This window comes from Plecotus auritus, assembly GCF_963455305.1.
Source record: "Plecotus auritus genome assembly, chromosome: 3".
Lineage (NCBI taxonomy): Eukaryota > Metazoa > Chordata > Mammalia > Chiroptera > Vespertilionidae > Plecotus > Plecotus auritus.
The window spans coordinates 156,539,058-156,559,801 of record NC_137772.1 but is presented as its reverse complement, the minus strand read 5'-3'; the positions used below and the strand labels follow the sequence as shown (position 1 = coordinate 156,559,801).

General features: G+C 42.4%; 1 protein-coding gene across 2 annotated transcripts in view; it reads left to right on the top strand.

Annotated features, from left to right (window-relative positions):
- Window positions 1–5,515, top strand: part of LGR5 (leucine rich repeat containing G protein-coupled receptor 5) — a 147,213-nt gene extending 141,698 nt beyond the window's left edge. For both annotated transcript variants that reach the window (XM_080660683.1, XM_080660684.1), the window contains 3 exons: window positions 43–188; window positions 1,812–1,895; window positions 2,865–5,515. In XM_080660683.1, coding sequence (XP_080516809.1) covers window positions 43–188; window positions 1,812–1,895; window positions 2,865–3,949 — 1,315 coding nt within the window. In that variant the 3' untranslated portion in view covers window positions 3,950–5,515. The remainder of the gene's footprint in view (window positions 1–42; window positions 189–1,811; window positions 1,896–2,864) is intronic.
- Window positions 5,516–20,744: the final 15,229 nt, after the last annotated feature.

Here is a 20,744-nt window from a genome sequence, read left to right as displayed (position 1 = left end):
TTCACTTCTTTAAGTGTATGTTTTTTCTTTGGTTTTATTCAGGGTTATAGAAATGCCTTATGCTTACCAGTGCTGTGCATTTGGAGTGTGTGAAAATGTCTATAAAATTTCTAATCAATGGAATAAAGGTGACAACAGCAGTACAGATGATCTTCATAAGAAAGATGCTGGAATGTTTCAAGTTCAAGGTAAGACCAGCTATTCCGGTGATGAAATTGCGTATGGAAGGGTCTTGAAAAGTCATCAGACAGATCGTCTAAACTCCAGACACTTCCCTATGTAACCACCCCAGCAAGTTGGGAGTCCATCCCACTTTTAGAGACTCCCAGAGAAAGAGAGTTCCTTGGGCATTCATTCTAAAACTTCATCTTTCCTGTACGTGAATTTTTAATTCTTATGTTTATTACATCTTCCTTAGTATATATTGTATAAATATGGGGTAATTATTAATATTCATATTGATGTTTCCATAAACTTTTAAAAGGGCTTCATCTTTGTGGATATGTTTCTCAAACATGCTTCTGGGCTCTTTTCTCTAGAAGATAGAATCTGTTTTCATTCTTATGTGGAGGATATAGGCATTTTAGATGCCTCCATATTTCGGCAGGAAGGGCTTAAGAACCCAACCTCTTATCTAACTAACTCCAAAACATTCTCCCCTCCTCCCCACACAGGGGTATCTGTCAGGAAGGTGAAATGAGATCATGTCTGTGAAGCACTTGGCTTTCCTTGAAGTAAGACCTTACCTAAAGAGACAACAATGCACCTCAAACCACACCTGTGGTAATGAGGAAGCGCTCTGGGCAGCCCCAATTTTCCTTCCCCTGCCAACTTTGCATGTTTGCACAGAGTCCAAACAGACTGGCTTTTCTTCCTCTGGGCCTGAATGATTTGTTGATTCCCACGCAAGTATGATTCAGTCTGTCTGCACATAACCCTCACATTTCCTCCTGCACATGGGTTTAAGGAGCTGATATTTTGCCCCTCCGCCTTTTTGTTTTAGGCCACAGTATGGGTCTTGCACTCGTTCTTGCTTTAGTTTTTGCTCTTAAGAAAATAAAGTAAAACATTAGAGTGCCTACTATGTGCCAGGCCCTGTAATAGGCCCGAGATGTACACAATGAGCAAGAGGCACAAGGTTCTTCATGGAGTTTATTTTCAAGGAAGTGATTCTCAACCCTGGGCCAGGAATCACATGGAGCCTTTCTAAAAAGACTCATGCCGCCCTCGCCAGATCAATGAAATCAGCATCTCTGGGAAAGTGTGTTAGATCACAAAATTCCCGTGTCATGGATACCTAAACCAAGCACCATCAGAGAACACAGCCCAGAACATTAGCACTATAGCTATCTAAGTGTTAGAAAATAGGATAAAATCGTTCTTTCACTGGAAATGTCCAATTTTATTAAAGCTATTTGGTTAAAACAAATAATAATTTATACATATAAGTTAAAAAAAAATCTCTCTAATTTAGGTCTGTGCAATTTGGGACATCATGAGCTCCAGGGAACAAGAATAAAAGGAGAGAACTTACTAGTAGATGTTATAACCAGGAGTATGAAGTTATTTTCCCTTCCCCCAGTTTTGCTGGAATACTATATCACATAGTAGCTTGAGTAGAACATCCAAAGGCAACTTTATAGTTGACTCTTAAGAAAGCCACAGCCCAGAAAAGAGCAGGATATCTGACCTCCCATCGTCTCCTTGGTGACACATCATGTTCAAGGGCAATCCAGGAGCCTCCTCCCTGGTATTTGGTCCCCTGGCAAGAGAGATAGGACTAATCATTCCAGCACTTCTCATTCCTGCAGATGAGCGTGATCTTGAAGATTTGCTGCTTGACTTTGAGGAAGACCTGAAAGCCCTTCATTCGGTGCAATGCTCACCTTCCCCAGGTGAGAAAGGCCAGAACGGCCTCAGCAGCAATCCCCACCATTGACTCTGAACCTGCAATGACACGTGGCTACACTTCAAAGCAAAATCTGTGCCACCTTTGCAGCTCCTCAGTGTCCCTCCCTATGGATTGGAGTTGGTCTCCATTCATAAACAAGATTTTCGTGGGAGACTTCTGATTCAGGTTAATGGAAACTATAGTGAGAAGCACATGTAACTTTTAACATATTATCAATTTAGCCTAAGCTAGTATGCGACCATCTTGCTTCCGGTAATCACTGATTTTTGAAAGGGGTTTCTTTTAAGTCTTCCCTAAGTAGCCATTTGGTTAAAACAAATGATGGCTTATACATACAAGTAAAAAATATCTGTATGTGTGGACTTCATAAATTGTCCCATTCCCAGAAACAGGATGGACCAGTTGAAAAAAGACATCTGGGAAGGTTAACATTTTGTTTTCAACAATTAGAATGTCCCTTGCTCTCCAACATCCAATGCCATTCTAAACCCAAGACAAGATGTTCAAGAAACATGCCTTCATATTATTCATGCTTCCTCTTCTAATATTATGGAGTATTTCCCTCGGATTCCCCTCTCTGCTTACAGAATCTTCTTGAAGCATTCTGCAAGTGGGGGCTGGGAGGGTGGGGGGGAGAGCCATAATGAAAAGCCCAAGAGACCTGGCTTTTTACCTGGGCCAGCACTGCTGTCTTTGGGGGACCTTCATGAAAGTGATTTCCATTCCCCATCTCCGTGTGAAAACATGAGCACTTGGTGGGCTGACCCCCTCAGCGCCGCAGAAGGCGGTCATGACGGTGGTTTGAAGAAAGTGCCACAAGGCAACAGTGTGTTCCTGTGGCTGTTATTGGCCACTATCTTTTGGTGTCGTAATAAGAGAAACAAAGAGGTAATTTGGCAAAAGTTGTAAGCTGCCATTTCATACCCAGTTTTTTTCTTCCTTGGACTTCTAGGCCCCTTCAAACTCTGTGAGTACCTGTTCGGGAGCTGGCTGATCAGAATTGGAGTGTGGACCAATGCCGTGTTGGCCCTCACTTGCAATGCCTTGGTGACGTCCACGGTGTTCCGAGCCCCTCTGTACATTTCCCCCATAAAACTGCTCATCGGGCTGATCGCGGCGGTGAACATGCTCATGGGGGTCGCCAGCGCCGTGCTGGCCGGCGTGGACGCGGTCACCTTCGGCAGCTTCGCGCGGCACGGCGCGTGGTGGGAGCAGGGGGTGGGTTGCCAAGTCGTCGGGTTCTTGTCCACTTTTGCTTCCGAGTCGTCGGTTTTCCTGCTGACTCTGGCAGCCCTGGAGCGTGGGTTCTCGGTGAAATGCTCCGCAAAATTGGAAACGAAAGCCTTTTCCGGCCTGAAAGCGATCATTCTGCTGTGCGCGGTGCTGGCGCTGACGATCGCCGCGGTGCCCCTGCTGGGCGGCAGCGAGTACAGCGCCTCCCCGCTCTGCCTGCCGCTGCCCTTCGGGGAGCCCAGCACCACGGGCTACATGGTCGCTCTGGTCCTGCTCAACTCCCTGTGCTTCCTCGTGATGACCGTCGCCTACACCAGGCTCTACTGCAACCTGGAGAAGGGAGACCTGGAGAACATGTGGGACTGCTCTATGGTGAAGCACATCGCTCTGCTGCTCTTCACCAACTGTATCCTCTACTGCCCCGTGGCCTTCCTGTCCTTTTCCTCCTTACTGAACCTCACCTTCATCGGTCCCGAAGTCATCAAGTTTATCCTCCTGGTCATTGGCCCGCTCCCTGCCTGTCTCAACCCCCTTCTCTACATCCTCTTCAACCCCCATTTTAAGGAGGATCTGGGGAGCCTGGGAAAGCAAGCCCACTTCTGGACAAGATCCAAGCACTCGAGCCTGATGCTGATTAACTCGGATGATGTTGAGAAACAGTCCTGCGACTCAACCCAAGCCTTGGTGACGTTCACCAGCGCCAGCATCGCCTACGACCTGCCTTCCAACTCGGGGTCGCCATCCGCCTATCCGATGACTGAGAGCTGCCATCTTTCATCCGTGGCATTTGTCCCATGTCTCTAATGAAATGTGAGAGAAAAGGTTTCCAAAAATTGAAAACCCCAAAATGTGAGGTCGGGTATATCTGAGCAGTAACTAAACAGAGTTGAAACTTGATTTTTTTTAAAAAAAAAAATCTCTCAGTGGGAAAAAGCTGAAAATCTATTGAGACTGGAGTGAAAAATAAGTCTAAATGCTGCTTGTATAATTTGTTCAGCAAAGAGATAGGTCAGTCACACTATTTAGGGAAACCCAAATTTTCAAAAGAGATTCTCCATTATTTCAATTGAATTCTTTTTAAAATCACCACTCTAAGCGGGGAGGGGGGAGACCTTTACTCACAAAAGGGGTTTTCAACCCCCCAACTCCTCAAAAGATGAAAAGATGGTTGGGAGTATTAGGAAAATAAGGGTTTTAAGTGGCTATGGTACCAAGTAAAGTTGTAACCAACAGGATTTCATTTTAATGACCACGTGGAGATGTGTTAGTCCTCCTTTGCCTTTCCTCAAAAAGGATCCTTCCATATCACCAGTTCCCCCCCCCCCCCGGCCCCCGACCCAGTGAATAGATAATATAAGGCATTATTAATTTGCTCACATTCACACCATTTTTTGAAATGCCTGATTTTATTTATCAGCACTAGATGGTTCCATCCTCAGTGGAATAAAACTGCTTACAAATATTTTGAGAGGAAGATGAACTAAAATTCTTAAATTTGCCATGAAGGCAATCCTCTCCAGGTGAGGTATGCCTCGTTGAATTCATTCTAACTCCTTGGTGCCCAACACTCAGAAGAAAAGTCCATTGCCGGCAATGGACATACCTAGTGAATACGGTAAGCAACCTGGGATTTCTTTTTTCTTTCTCCTGGGCGAGCGCACATTTTTCAAAAGAGGTTTTATGAGTTGATTCAAACTGATGTGTATCTTAAGGTAATGATCAAATGCAGACATGACATAAATTAAATCCACCGACATAACTTCTCACACATGCATCTCTAGTAGCTCTAGCAACAATGTCTAAAATCACTTTGGACTCAACAGAGACTTGGTAACATATTACCCTGTTTATTTAACTTGATTTTAGCTGTGTTGTCTTTGGATCAACTCATTTGATGTCAGGAACATGACTTCTCTGCTTATTCCATATTTAATACATGTGTTAGGTATTTTAAGAGGCAAGATTATTAAATACTAAAGGTCAAAGGATTAATTCGTAACTTTATTATACTACATTAGCTTCAGTACATTCAAACCAAAAGACTGTTAGGTAGATTTATTTTTATATAAGCATGTTTATTTTGATCAGATGTTTTAACTTGGAAGTGAAAGCAATACATTTATGAGATGTTTTATAATATGTGTAAATATAGAACTGTATTTATTACTACATTAAAGATTCAGTAATACAAAGGACCATGATAATAAACCATGTACAGTGGCATATTCTTTCATATATATTGTTTCTCTGCCCATTTTCTTTAAATTCATTAACTGTATATAATATATGTAAATGTATAGTACTTGTAAATAGATTCCAAACTTGCTTTTCTATTGGGTACAAAATAAAGAAATTTGTAATAAAATGTGTGACTATAAAAGAAAATATTTTTAAATCTTTTATTGAGCCCATAGGCAAATATGTGGTCTCCTAAATGTCTTTGACTTTTGATGTGTGAAGTACACTTGCTGTCTAAGTATTTACACTTCAATATGTTAGATATTTTGGACTTACCTTAAGAAGTAAATCTTTCACAAGAACGAAAAAAAATGTCTTTACCAAATCCTGGACTGTTTTAACTGTGATTGATAAGCCATTTGTCATGACAAATGACTCGGTGAAGCTGATTGTCCCAGGGATAGTTTGGATTTCATAGCCAGAACCTATTTCTTGTGCAATGTGAAAAGAAAAAAATAGAAAGAAATATATAAATACCAAATCAACCTTAAAATTATTTAATATGAATATGGTTTTTCTATAAAATTTTCTTTTAAAGAAAACATATTGCTTTTTTCTCTTATTCTCTAGTGAGGTGACAGCAGATCCACCTTGGCTCACTTCTTTCCTATAACGTTTCTAAAGAGCCAAAGCAGCCTCGCCTAGGTCTCCTGTTGCTTCTTCTACCCTAAGCCCTTCCTTTGTTTCACTGTCCCCAGCTTTAATAAGCGTACTCGCAAAATAAAAAAATTAAAATTATATATGTATTATATCCTATATAATAAAAAGGTAATATGTAAATTGACCCTAATATGTGGAATGACTGGTCGCTATGATGTGCACTGACCACCAGGGGGCAGACACTCAACACAGCAGCAGTGTTAAGGATGTCTGACTAACAGCGTAGGCCTGCTCCCCAGCGGGCCTAAGCCTTTACTCAGACATCCTCCAAAGGTTCCCAGGCTGCCAGAAGGATGGATGTCTGACTGCCAGCTTAGACCCAATCCCCTGGGGAGCAGGCCTAAGCCTGCAGGTGGACATCCCCTGAGGGGTCCCAGACTGCAAGAGGGCACAGGCCAGGCTGAAGGACCTCCCCCCAAGTGCACAAATTTTCGTTCACCGGGCCTCTAGTATATATACAACTACAGATGATGTATTATAAAATTTTACACTTGAAACCTATATAATTTTATTAACCAATGTCATCCCAATAAATTCAATAAAAATTAAAATAAATTTTAAAAATATTATTTATGTAATACTGTCAACAATAAAGATTTTTAAAAAGAAAAAAAGAAAGATATTATTCAGCACCAAAAAAAAAAAAAAAGCCACAACATATTCCATGACAATGTCAACGTCAAAACATAAGGACATGAAACTCCCAGGGCATAGGGAAATACACTGTTCCCCCTCGGTTTCTGTTCCCCAAAGCGTAAGATATGAAATGATTTTTATAAACACTTTGGGCCAGACCCTCCCAGCTTCAGCAGTGTTTCCTGATCTCCTCCTTACAGGTTAGAAAATGAAACTATCAAGTACTGGTTGGAGACCCAGCATTATTATTAAGATCAACCCGTATTTACTAAGGTCCCTCAGGGCACCTAGCACTGAGTTTCCCACCATCCATCAGATACTAGTATAACCACATGCCTCAATCTAACCTAGTTAACAGGCATCCAATGGAGTCCTATTGTACAGTCGACACTTGGTTTGTTTTCAGCTGAAACAAGGGCTATAACACAGTCTCATTCCTCTTAATCTAACTCCTCTTAGCCCAGGTAGCAAATACAAAAGTTGTCTCCAGAGCAATAGATTTCAGTTTTTCCTCTCAACATATTTGCTTGTGGGTGCCCAAAGTTAGGAACATATCCCAGAAGCCCACCCCTTTCTCAAGAAAATAAGTCAGGAGAGAACCAAGATGGCGGCATAGGTAAACACCTAAACTGCTGCCTCGCACAACAATTTCAAAACTACAACTAAAAGACAAAACGTCTATCACCCAGAACCACGGGAAAGCTGGCTGAGTGGAAGTTCTACAACTAGAAGGAAAGAGAAAAGAGCATTGAGACGTGCACAAGCGCTGAAAAACTGAGGTACGGAGGCGCGTGAATCGGGCTGGCGGCGGGCGACTGGGTGCGCTGCTTTTTTCAACCCGAAGGGAGACAAGTCCCCAATTACTCTGAACTCCAGTTTCTGGGGAGACACTGGGGACCCAAACTCCTACGGGGAGAAGCTGGACTGTCAGGTCAGAAAGTGAGGGTGGCTTTCTTGCAGAGGTGCGCGCAGCAATCATTGTTTACTGCGCTGGGGCGCGGGATGAGGGGACTTGGAAATGCAGAGATGCAGAGATGGCAGACTGGCAGCCATCGCTGTTTGCCACGCCCTAGCCTAGTGACTCCCTGAGACCCTGCCCCGCACAATCTACAAACCCACCCAAGCTCCTCGCAGCGGCTTTTGCATATGAATGGCGTGCCCTATCGCAGCTTAACCTAACAAACTGCAGCTCTGGTCAGACAGCTCCAAAACCTCCAAACCCCAAGCAAAGAGGAGAAAACTGTAGTTCTCGCTGTAGCTCCTGCTGGGTGGCCTCAGACAGTAGCTGACCTGCACCCCATTGGAGATCCAGAAGCTAGTGTATCTAGTGGTCAGTGTGAGATGACACCAGATTTCAACTACTCACATCCATAAGTGACACATTCAAGAGGCAGACTCAGTGAACACCAAAGCCCCAATGAAGCAAGTCCTGCCCCATAAGCGTGTCTCCAGCACAGCAGTTCTTCCATTATAGACACAGCGGGTCCTCACAGCCAATTGGTTTGGAGGTCAATTCCTCCCAGTGTACCAACAGCAATCAAGGCTTAACTACACCAAGACTTTGCACTCAGCCCACAAAGGGGTGCACCAAGAGTGTCCACCTCAGGTGATAGGCTGAACCACTGGTCACCTACCACAGAAAACCACTCCAACAACACAGGGAAGCAGCAAAATGCAGAGACAAAGAAACATGTCACAAATGAAATAAATGGAGGAAAGCAAACTACTGGACATAGAGTTCAAAACCACATTTATAAGGTTACTAAAGAATCTTCTAAAAACCGCCGAGAAACTTGATGAGACCTCCAAGGAGCTTAGTGAGATCTTCAAGGACCTTAATGAGAATGCCAAAAAAATGGAAAAGGACCAGTCAGAAATCAAGCATACACTGTCTGAAATAAAGAATATACAGAAATTCAACTGTAGATCAAAGGACCCCAAGAATCAAACCAAAGATCTGAAATATGAGGAAACAAAAAACACCCAACCAGAAAAACAAAAAGAAAAAAGAATCCAAAAATATGAAGATAGTGTAAGGAGCCTCTGGGACAACTTTAAGCATACCAACATCCGAATTATTGGGGTGCCAGAAGAAGAGAGAGAGCAAAATATTAAAAACCTATTAGAAGAAATAATGACAGAAAACTTTCCCTACCTGGTGAAAGAAATAGACTTACAAGTCCAGGAAGCGCAGAGAACCCCAAACAAGAGGAATCCAAAGAGGACCACACCAAGACACATCATAATTAAAATGCCAAGGGCAAAAGACAAAGAGAGAAGCAGCAAGAGAAAAACAGTTAGTTACCTACAAGGGAGTACCCATATGACTGTCAGCTGATTTCTCAACAGAAACTATGCAGGCCAGACGGGAGTGGCAAGAAATATTCAAAGTGATGAACAGCAAGAACCTACAACCAAGATTACTCTACCCAGCAAAGCTATCATTCAGAATTGAAGGTCAGGTAAAGAGCTTCACAGACAAGAAAAAGCTAAAGGAGTTCATCAGCACCAAACCAGGATTATATGAAATGCTGAAGGGTATTCTTTAAGAAGAGGAGGAAGAAGAAAAAGGTAAAGATAAAAATTATGAACAACAAAATGACAACAAATACATACCTACCAACAAGTGAATCTAAAAATCAAGTGAATAAAAAATCTGATGAACAGAATGGACTGATGAATATAATAGAATAAGGGACATAGAAAGAGAGTGGACTGACAGTTCTCAGGGGGAAGAGGGTGTGAGGGGTGTAGGAAGAGATTGGACAAAAATCTTACACCTATGGATGAAGACAGTGTCGGGGGGTAAGGGCATGGGGTGGGGTGGGAAATCAGGTGGAGGAGAGCTATGGGGAAAAAAAGAGGAACACCTGTAATAATCTGAACAATAAAGATTTATTTTTTAAAAAAAAGAAAATAAGTCAGTTAAATACTTTTCTAGCCCGGCTGGTGTGGCTCAGTGATTGAGCATTGACCTATGAACCAGGAGGTCACAGTTTGATTCCTGATCAGGGCACATGCCTGGGTTGTGGGCTCTGTCCCCAGTAGGGGGAGTGCAGGGGGCAGCCAATCAATGATTCTCTCTCATCATTGATGTCTCTATCTCTCTCTCTCTTCCATCTTCTCTGAAATTAATAAAAATATTTTTAAATAATTTTTAAAGGTAAAAAAATCCACTCAAATTTATTTATTTAAAAATCCCTAAACTCTATTGCTCTTTTAGGAAAATTTAGTTATACTACACCTCACACCAAACTGCTCTATTAAGTGTCTACTAAAGGCTCTCCACTACAATACAGTAAATCAGAATGACTGGAATTACACCCACAAATAAATAAATCTACAGTGAGAAGGAGAAAATATATATAATAAACATTGACTGACTTATGAGCAGCAAAAACAAAAAAAAAAACAAATCTAAAGAACATAAACTGGTGGGCTAGCCTAGAGTAAGTGGTTAATAATTTTTTATGCTTTCAAAAATGGACTCATTCATCAACAGACATTGTGTGCCTATTATGGGCAGTGTTCTCTGCACATGGGATAACGAGACAAGGTCTGGACTTTGCATTCCAGTGAACAAGAGGTAGACAATAAGCAAATGTAAACAATGAAATCCTGAAGGAAAGATGAAGAAAATGAATCTGAATGGCATGACCACGATAGGCATGTTACTTTAGATACAGAGGTCAAGAAAGATCTCTCAGGAAAGGCACCTGCTAAACTAAGATCTTATTTAAAAAGGAGCTACCTTTGCTTTAGCATTCAACTAGTTCCATCAATAAAACTCACCATTTTTAGCCCCTCTATTCATGTCACCTACAACAAACTGTTTTGAGTGGCATTTTAATGTAAAAATATACTAAGTGGCTATAACACATGTTTTTTTCTCACAAGCTTTACTGGGGAAAACCATTCTTATACGAAATGGAAAATATGTTTTCATTTTGTTTTGGCCAAAAGTAGAAAAACATGGCAGTAAATGGTAATAAAATTAGCAACACCCTGTTCATTTAGAACTAAAAAAGCTCTAATATCTGAAAAAATAACAGTCTTGCGGGTTTTGTTAATCTGATCGTTACTTGTAGCTCAGGGGTCTATTAGCTTCAATGGGGCTCACGGGGCTCATTCTAGCTCCATTTGTGCTCTTTAGAATTCAGAAGTTTTATTTTACAGTCAACTTTGTCAGGAGAAGAGAATATCTCCCTCCAAGTCACTAAACACCAACAATTTTCTCCCTTAGGCTACAGAGGTCCTGAAGTACAGTTAGGTTAGGGTAGCGTTTCCCTGTAAGTGAAGTGTTTGGGGGTTCTGTAACCACACCCCTGCTTCAATGTCCTTTTTGTGAACATTTCTGAAGATATTGAACTCAGATTCTACACTGACTCATTCATCTCAAACACACGTTCTAGCATGTTTGGCCCTTGAAACCAATTGGGTGAGAGAATAACAAAGCTTTAGCTTATCTGGATTCAGAAAATGGTGGAAAATAGATGTGATGAGCCGGGAAGCACTGTGGAATATGGGTTTCTCCAACTCTAGTCACCTGAGGACATGACTTCTGTTCTGGTTACTACATTTTAAGTGGGACATGAAAAACATGCCACTCCATGAGGAAAATGAGTCTAATGATATTGGGTAGGGAAATAATAACTCACCAAAAAGTAATTGAGAAAAACCGAAATGTTTCACCTGAGGAAAAAAAGTCTAAAGAAAAACATTTGAAATATTTGAATAATTGAAATTTACTTAGTGCCTTCTTAAATACCAGTCCATAGCAGACCAAAGAGTAAAATGGTTAAGCCCAAGGGTTTGCTACCAGACAGACCTGCGTTCAAATCCTAGTTTTATTACCACCTTACTACCTACCCAGCCTCAACTGTCTCCTCTGTGAAAATACCACCAGTCTCATAGGGGTGGGAGTATTAATAACTCAGTGTGTATAAAGTTCTTACCACAACACCTGGAACACAGTAAATCTATATATATAAAAGCCTAAGCGACCATTACAACCAGTCGACTGGTTGCTATGATGACACACTGACCACCAGGGGGCAGATGCTCAATGTAGGAGCTGCCCCCTGGTGTTCAGTGCATTCCCACAGCCAACCTCCCGCGGTCCCTCCCTTATTGCCCCAATCGGCCCTGATCACTGGCCAGGCTGAGGGACCCCACCCATGCACGAATTTGTCACCGGGCCTCTAGTATTTAATAAATGGTTACTGGTTTTGCCCTTTCTCAACAACCCTATAACATGAGCAAAGCAGGACGTGCCATTTTGCAGATGAAGAAATTGAGAGTGAAAGTGATAGGTGACATCTAAGGTCAAAGGTGAGGAGCTAGGATTAAAACTTGGGTTTTATTTAATAGAACTTGAAAGGCAGTCATGGAATTAGATGAATTGCTCTTTCTGTGAACAGGAACTAGTTGGTGAATGATTCAGAAAGACAGAGTTGAGCTTAATCTAAGCAAGATTCATTCATCAGGTGTCTTGGATATCAAAGAAAGTCTATTATAGTGAGTGAGAAGCCATATCAAATGATAGCTAACTTCTCAATTGTCAATGATTTAAATGAATTATTGTGTTAGTCTTCCTGGAAGGTGTGATGTTGTGATTGATAATATGAAATACATATTTGGTTTTGGTCCTAAAATCCTTTGAATTTCCAAAGTGATGAGAGCCTGGAAGGTGTCTCTTGTTATGATAATGAGGTGAATTTTGGGAAGTCCCAAGGTCACCTAAGGATTGCCAGGGAACCAACCCTGGATTAGAGGTTGGAACTTTCAGTCTCACCCCCTCCTCCATCCATCCCATTCACCCCCAACCTCCAGGAAGGGGAGAGGAGCCGGAGATTGAGTATAATCACCGTTAGCCAAGCTTTAACCATGCATGCCTATGTAATGAAGCCTCCATAAAAAACTAAAGGAGAAGGTTTGAAGAGCTTCCTGGTTGGTGAACACATGGAGATGAGAGAAGTGACACGTTTGGAGAGGGCTTGGAAGCTCCCTGCCCTTGCCCCATACTTTGCCTTATGCATCTCTTCCATCGGTTTGTTTCTGAGCTATATCCTTTTTATAATAACCTGATAATCTAGTAAGTAAAATGTTTCTCTGAGTTCTGTGAGCCACTCTAGCAAATTAATTGAACGCAAGGAGGGGGTCTTTGGAACATCCATCTACATCCAGTTTGTCAGGTGCACAGGTAACAACCTGGGACTTGCAATTGGCATCTGAAGAGGTGGTGGGAGGAACCACACATTGGAATCAGTGTCAGAATTGTAGAAGAAATTTTAGAGATTTAGTAATTTTCTGAGAAAGGCAGTAAAATCTTTTTTTTTTTTTAATATTGGCCAAGTTTTGTTTTGTTTTTATTGATTTCAGAGAGGAAGGGAGAGGAGAGATAGAAACATCGATAAGAGAATCATTGATTGGTTGCCTCCCCTAATGGGGACTGAGCCCGAAATCCAGACATGTGCTCCTGGTTCATGGGTCAATGCTCAACCACTGAGCCACACCAGCTGGGCAAAGGCCGTAAAATCTTAAATCAACATCATGAAAACCAGAGCACATAGTTGTGTGTCATGACTGATGGGCATTCAGTCAGTCCATTCAGTGATGATGAAAGATAAAGACTTGTGCCTTAAATTTGCCCCTTCTTAAAGACTTCAGCTCTTGACCACCTCTGATTCTTCCCTAAAGCTACTGAAGAAACACTATCAACTCTCCAAGGTTATATTGTTACTGGCAGTGTTGGCATTGAAATTGGACCTTGGTTCTTGAGTTCAGTAAAGAGAATTCAGAGGCAAGAACTCAAACTATAAAGGAAAGTTTAGCTGGCAGTTGTGGCTCAGTTGTGAGCATCGACCTATGAACCAGGATGTCACAGTTCGATTCCTGGTTAGGGCACATGCTCTGGTTGTGGGTTTGATCTCCAGTAGGCAGCCAATTAATGCTTGTCTCTCATCATTGATGTTTCTATCTCTCTCCCTTACTCTCTGAAATCAATATCTATACTAATAAAAGGGTAATATGTTAATTAGACTGGGACACCTTCCAGACGTCCTTCCGGATAAAAGCCATAGTGGTGGGGCCGAGGCAGAGGCGGTTAGGGGCAAACAGGCTGGCAGAGGGGAGGCAGTTGGGGGCCCAGCAGGCCAGTGGGAGAGGGCAGTTGGGGGCAATCAGGCTGGCGGGGGGCAGTCAGGGGCAAGCAGGCTGGCAGAGGGGGCAGTTGGGGGCGAGCTGGCCAGCGGGGGTGTCAGTTGGGGGCAAGCAGGCCAGCAGGGGGGGCAGTCGGGAGCGATCAGGCCAGCAGGGGTGGGCAATTGGATGCAATCAGGCCAGCTGGGGTGGGCAGTTGGGGGCGATCAGGCTGGCAGGGGGCGGCAGTTGGGTTTGATCAGGCCAGCAAGCAGAGTGGTTAGGGGCGATCAGGCAGGCAGGCAGGAATGTGAGCGGTTAGGAGCCAGTGGTTCCAGATTGTGAGAGGGATGTCCGACTGCCGGTTTAGGCCCAATCCCAGCAGTTGGACATCCCCCTAGGGGTCCCAGGTTGAAGAGGGTGCAGGCCGGCTGAGGGACACCCCTCCATCTCCCGTGCATGAATTTCGTGCACCGGGCCACTAATATATATATATACTGAGTGGCCAGATTATTATGACCACCCCATCAGTACCTCATTGGGCCACCTTTTGCCTTCAATACTGCAGCAATTCTTCTTGGCATTGACTCCACGAGATGTTGAAAGGTGATGCAAGGAATCTAACACCATGCCTGATGAATAGCACTGTCCAGTTCTGTGAGATTTGATGGTTGTGGAACCAGCTGCCTGATGGCTCTTTTAACTTCGTCCCACAAATGCTCAATTGGATTGAGATCTGGTGATTGTGGGGGCCACCTAAGCAAGGTAAAGTCTCCCTCATGTTCTTGAAACCACTCCTGCACAATACGAGCACCATGGCATGGTGCATTGTCTTGTTGGAAAAAGCCATCTCCATTGGGATACGCCATCAACATGATAGGATGAACTTGATCAGCAACGATACTTAGGTATGTTGTGCTATTCAGACGTTGTTCCACACGAATTAAAGGGCCCAAATCATGCCAGGAAAACATGCCCCAAACCATAACACTGCCCCCACCAGCTTGAAGGGTTGTACTCATGCATGTGGGGTGCATGCTTTCATACTGTTTCCGCCAAATTCTCACTCTTCCATCTGCATGATGCAACTGGAAACGTGATTCATCGGACCACATGACTTTTTTCTAATGCTCAACTGTCCAATGCTTGTGTTCCTGTGCGAATTGGAGATGTTTTATCTTGGTAACTGCAGACAGCAAAGGTGTTTGAACAGGCCTTCGGCTTCCATATCCCATACGATGCAGTGTACGGCTAATTTGCCTACAAATGTCAGGTGGTCATAATAATCTGGCCACTCAGTGTATATTAAGAGAAAGTTAAGCCCTGGCTGATTTGGCTTAGTAGATAGAATGTTGGTCTGTGGACTGAAGGGTCCTGGGTTTGATTTCCGATCAAGGGCACATGCCCAGGTTGTGGGCTGAATCCCCTGTGTGGGGTGTGCAGGAGGCAGCCAATCAGTGATCCTCTCTCATCATTGATGTTTCTATCTCTTTCTCCCTCTCCCTTCCTCTTTGAAATCAATAAAAATATATATTTAAAAAAATAAAACAACATCCATTTAAAAAAAAGAGAGAAGGAGAAAGTTTACTTAAAGTTATAGAGGTTTTAGAATTGAGCCAGCTAGGTTGGGTGGGCTCAGGAAACAAGTTACAGAAGCAAAAGAAGGGCTGTTGGAGCTTAGGAGAGAGAAAGGCAAAGGTAATTCACCTGTAAGAGGTGGGAGGGAAAGGTGAGGGCTTGCTCCTGAGAGGGGGAGTGCATGCACAGGGTCTTTCATCTTGAGAGTTTTAAAGGCTGGGAGTTTAGGGAATGTCTTGGGGCGGGCGGGGGGGGAGAATCTCAATAAAATATTCATCATCTTTATGCTAATACACCAAAATTAGACTTAATCTGTCATTGGGTGTGGTTGTCCACTAATTGGATTTCTGGTTTCTATCTTCCAGAGTAGGGTGATTTAAGCTATTTACCCTCTGGTTGGAGAGGAGTGTCCTTAGTTAGGGAAGACAGGATTTTTTTTTTTAATTTACTACATGGCTGTAAACTGCTTGGCTATTGAACTATCTGTCTCAATTTCCCTATTCCACTTGTCCTGGCTTACTAGTATGTCTCAATAGTAGATTTAAAGTCTATTCTTTCTGTTGCTATCTCTCCCCAGGTGGTGAGAGGGGAAGGTAAAGGCCAAGCAAGCCCAGGAGTCACAGCATAAAGTCACAGAATGTACCAGCTCAAAGATCATGGATAGCCAAGTTAACATGTCACTTGTCACTTTTCCTCTTTAGCTGTTTTAAGTCCTTACACATCTGTCTTTCACTCCACTTTTTGTCTTTCTTCTTCCCCCTTTTGAATCCCAGGCTATAGATATTAGAATACTGAGGTAACATATCCAGTAACTGTGATTAGTTAGCCTTCCTTGATCATAAGTAATGAAGGAGAGTGAAGAGTAATTAATTGGAAAGACACACATGGCAATAAGAACAAGAGTCTCAAGGGAACATGGGGACAGTAAAATTGACCTAGGGACCTTACTGTGGTGTGAGAAGCGGAAGACTCTCTAGGAATGGAGTGTTCAATTTATGGATCTCTCATTCCTAGAGTGACCCAGTTTTTCTTTGTTTTTGCTTCAACAACTTCTATTGCTACCAATTGACCATCTCTATTCTGTAACTTTTCTCTAACTCATAGCTTTATTTATAACGTGGTATTATTCATGACTTTAGCCCATTGTCCCCTCAAAGGGAGCAAACCTCCCCAAGGTTTCACTTTAGGACCCCCACTTACTACTATTGCCTTGCCTTTTTCTGTAGCTTCCACTCCAACTCTAGAAGGGAAAGAATTCGACTGTTCATTGTCCCTGTGGGGCAAGGCTTTGGGGGATAGGCCATCTCAGGTCACTGCCCAGACAATGGATAGGCTATCTCTTGGTCACATGACTGAATCTGATTCACTTACTGACGGTGGTGAGAGGAAGAAGTCAGGGTCACATGGTCAAAACCCTGATCATCTATGCTTAAGGAACCAACCAGGGTCACCTCCCTCTGCAGGCAACCACGGGTAAGGATCTTTTAGAAGTCTGTGGGCTCTCGATTGGCCTGTTCTGTATATCTGACTAATTTTAATTTTCCTTACCAAGGGAGACAGATTGGAGGTACTTACTTGTCCAGCCCAGTCATGCCCCATATTTGTAATTGCTTCCCAGCCACAACTCCTATTAAATTCTCCTTGGCTTAAACCAGATCAATCAGATACTCTTGCCAAAGGACTTGGAATTAGGACACTAAGAAAGTCTAAGTCAGATGATGATGGGATGGATGCTTAAACTGAAAGATCAAACAGAATTTTGGCTAGCACTGACACCATGAAAAGCCAATATTATATGTACATTAAGTTTTGAGAGGGCCTGGCCAGATAGCTCAGTTGATTAGAGCATCCTCCCAGGCAGGGCACATAAAAGAATCAACCAATGAATGCATAAATAAGTGGAACAACAAATCAATAAGTCTGTGTGTGTCTATTTCTCTCTAAAATCAACTAAAATTTTTAAAAAGCATCTACCAGATTTTTTTTTTAAGTTTGTGAAGCAGAAATAGCCACTCTGTAGAGAAGGAAAAAAAAAAAAGATGCAGCAAGCAGAAAGAAGAGGAGGCAAGCAGTTCCATAAAAAATTGACTTTCTGAAAGGTTCCATCTCCTGGGTGGCCTGGTCATGCTTTTTGTCTTGTTCTTAAAGATCTCCATGATGTTATATGTCTTCAACCGACCCCTTTTTTCACTCAAGCTAGTGCAAAGGGCTTTTCGTTGAGGTTATTGTCACTCACAAGCAAGCCCTTTCCAATTAAAATGCCTGCCTCCACTGTCCAAAATTCTATTAAGATAGGTCGTTTATCCTCTCCACAGGAAAAGTCAGTGTGAGGATGGAATGCTTCCAGGAGTTTAAGTATAATAGAGCTCCCTCACATGGAAGGAACATCACGAGGGAGAACATGATTTCTCCCCATACTCTTCACTATCTTCTTTCAATTCAGTTCTTTAGGTTTAACCAGAAGGGCTGTGAGCAACCAGAAATATGGCTGTCCCCTCAGGGGAGGATATCAGCTGAGTATCTAGGCAGTTTTATTCCCAACTTCACATAGCATTCCTCCCCCCCACCCACCCCCCAATCACAATTCCTTCCTGGGAACACTGGGGACAGGAGATTTGATCTCTAGAAGGTTCTGTAATGCCATGTATACTAAGAGACCTGGTCTTTTCTCAGCTTTCAAATGACCCAGACTTGCTTAATACCCATGCAGTCTGTATAAAAAGATACATTCATCTGCGGACACAGCCTCTATAAACCTCAGTAATCTGCCAAGGTCAAAATACAACATTGCTGAAGGCTCAAACCTTATATTGGATTTGAAGGGTTCCAATAAACAGCACCCTTTCTCTTGGCCTGAATTCTAAATAAGTGAGAGAAAAAAAATAAGGCAGATATGATCAACCTAGCACATTTTCTAATCATAAACTTAACATTGCAAACTGTGGTTTAAATACCTCAGCAAGTGAGCTTTCCAGAGTTAGCCATATTCTTTTCTAAGGCTCCGCAGCATTGGCTGACCACAGCCTCCCCACATGGAGACCAGGCTCTCTATAGTTACTTCATGGAGCAGCAGAATTGATGGTTCCTAGTTCCAAAATTTTTTTTAAAGCTTTATTTTTTAAAATATATTTTTATTGATTTCAGAGAGGGAGAGAGATAGAAACATCAATAATGAGAGAGAATCACTGATTGGCTACCTCCAGCAAACCCCCCACTGGGGATCAAGCTCGAAACCCAGGCATATGCCCTGATCAGGAATCGAACCATGACCTCCTAGTTCATAGGTTGATGCTCAACCATTGAGCCACACTAGCCGGGCCTACTTCCAAATTTTTTTAAAAAGGGAATAGGGGTTACCCAAACAGGCCAGATGCCTCTCCCAAACTCACTAATAAGATCATTCTTAGAGGCATTTCGTTGAGCAACTACATTAATGATTTTCAAAGTCTGGTCCCTAGGAAACTGTTAGAAATTCACATTCTCAGGCTTTACTCCAGACCTACTGAATCAAAACTCTGGAGATGGAGCCCAGCTGTGTGTGTTTTAATGAGCCAGGGGATTCTGATGCAAGCTCAAGTCAGAGGACTGCTTTCTACTGCCCACAGGAGCTTGGTCTTAATGGGGAATTGAGCTATCACCCGTAGGGCAAGGGAGAACAGGAGACAAAAGAAAAAGAAAAGTAGTAATCCTGAGAGTAGACAAAAGCAGAGTGGTGGAGGTAGACAGGAGAAAATTTATATTCAAATTAAAGAAAAATGAGTGAAAATGTTGACTAAAGCATTGACTAAGAGAAATATTTATAGAACATTGTAGACATCTCCATCCTTTGTTTACATTTTTCTACAATTTGTGTAGTACATATTTAGATTAATTCAATCATTTAGCAAATATGCATTGAGTGGTTCCTTTGAGGAGGAATACAACATAATGGTTGAACATTCAGATTCATAGGTCAGGTGGCCCAAGTTCAAATCCCACTTCTAACCCTTAACAGTTGTGTGACCTTGGGCAAGTTTCTTTACTTCCCTTCCTCAGAGTGCTCATCTATAAAATGGGGTTAATAAAATACCCACAACATAACACATCCATCAACAAGTTCACTTTCCAATTAACTGTAAAAATCAAAAGCAAAATGGGAGCATGGAGATTAGAAAAGGTTTCCTTTTCATTGAAGAGATCTGCAGGTCATGTGTGTCTGATACTTATATGATTAACTCCTCCAATTTTAAAACTCTATTCCATAGCTTGACATTTTGGTTAACACTTGCTAACCACTGAGAGGTTTACTGGAAGCAACAATAAGGATGTGGGCCACAAAAAGGAGGAAGAAAACTTTTTCTTTCAATTTTAATAGTATATGGACAATGGGATGTAAAATGGTTTGTTGGGTTGGTTATATGCCTGGTTCAGTGTGAGGCATTGCATCAATATATCCAGAGCTGATTAAGAAGTAGGTGGCATCACCTGAAGCAGAAGGATCCACTCTCATTTCAAAGGGTATTTGTACCAAAGTGATGGAAGGTTATTTCACTACCTGAAGGCCTAGTGATAAAATGAAGATTTTCATGGTTCATCACTAAAAAGTTTTTTTAGAGATTAAAACAAGCGAGGTTCAAGACACTAACCTCATCCTATATTGTTTACTCTATTTGATGGTAGTGTGGCAGAGATGTTTAGCTGTTCCTAAATATGTATTCTGTCCTTCATTCTTGAATTTTTGTCTACATAACACCCAAAATAAAAACATTTCCCAGCCCCCTTTGCAGTGGCCAAGTGTCTGTGTTCTGAACAATGGGACACAAGCAGATGTGAGATGTTTAGCTTGTTGGAATTACTTTTAAGAGGTTTGTCCTTGTTTTTCCTTGCTGCTGAATGGAATGTGAACAAAAGGGTTGGGACTGGGAACACCATCTTGAATCATCAGGATCACCACCTAAATTTGAAAAAGGCCCACCCTCTCTGCAGAACTTGGGGTCCAGGTAGTACATTTGAGTGAATTTTTAAAAGGCCCCACTTCCTCAAGGCCAACTCAATCAGTGCCCTAGGATACCTGATATGCTGATCCTGGGCTCAATTTCAGTCCCTAGGACTTCAGCCTTTTGCCCATATGCAGGACCTGAACAGCAGAACCACATGTGGCAACACTCTTGAAAATGGAGGTCACACAGGACAGAGCACAAGACAGACAAGACAGTTCCCAGGTCTCATCACCATGGAGTGCCATACCAGGCAGCCCGAGTACACCTACTTGGATTTTTACTTGAGAAAAAATTCTATCTTGTTTAAACCACTGCCATTTTCATTGCTAACATAGAGGCTCATTTGCAACATACTGGAAGCCCTGTAT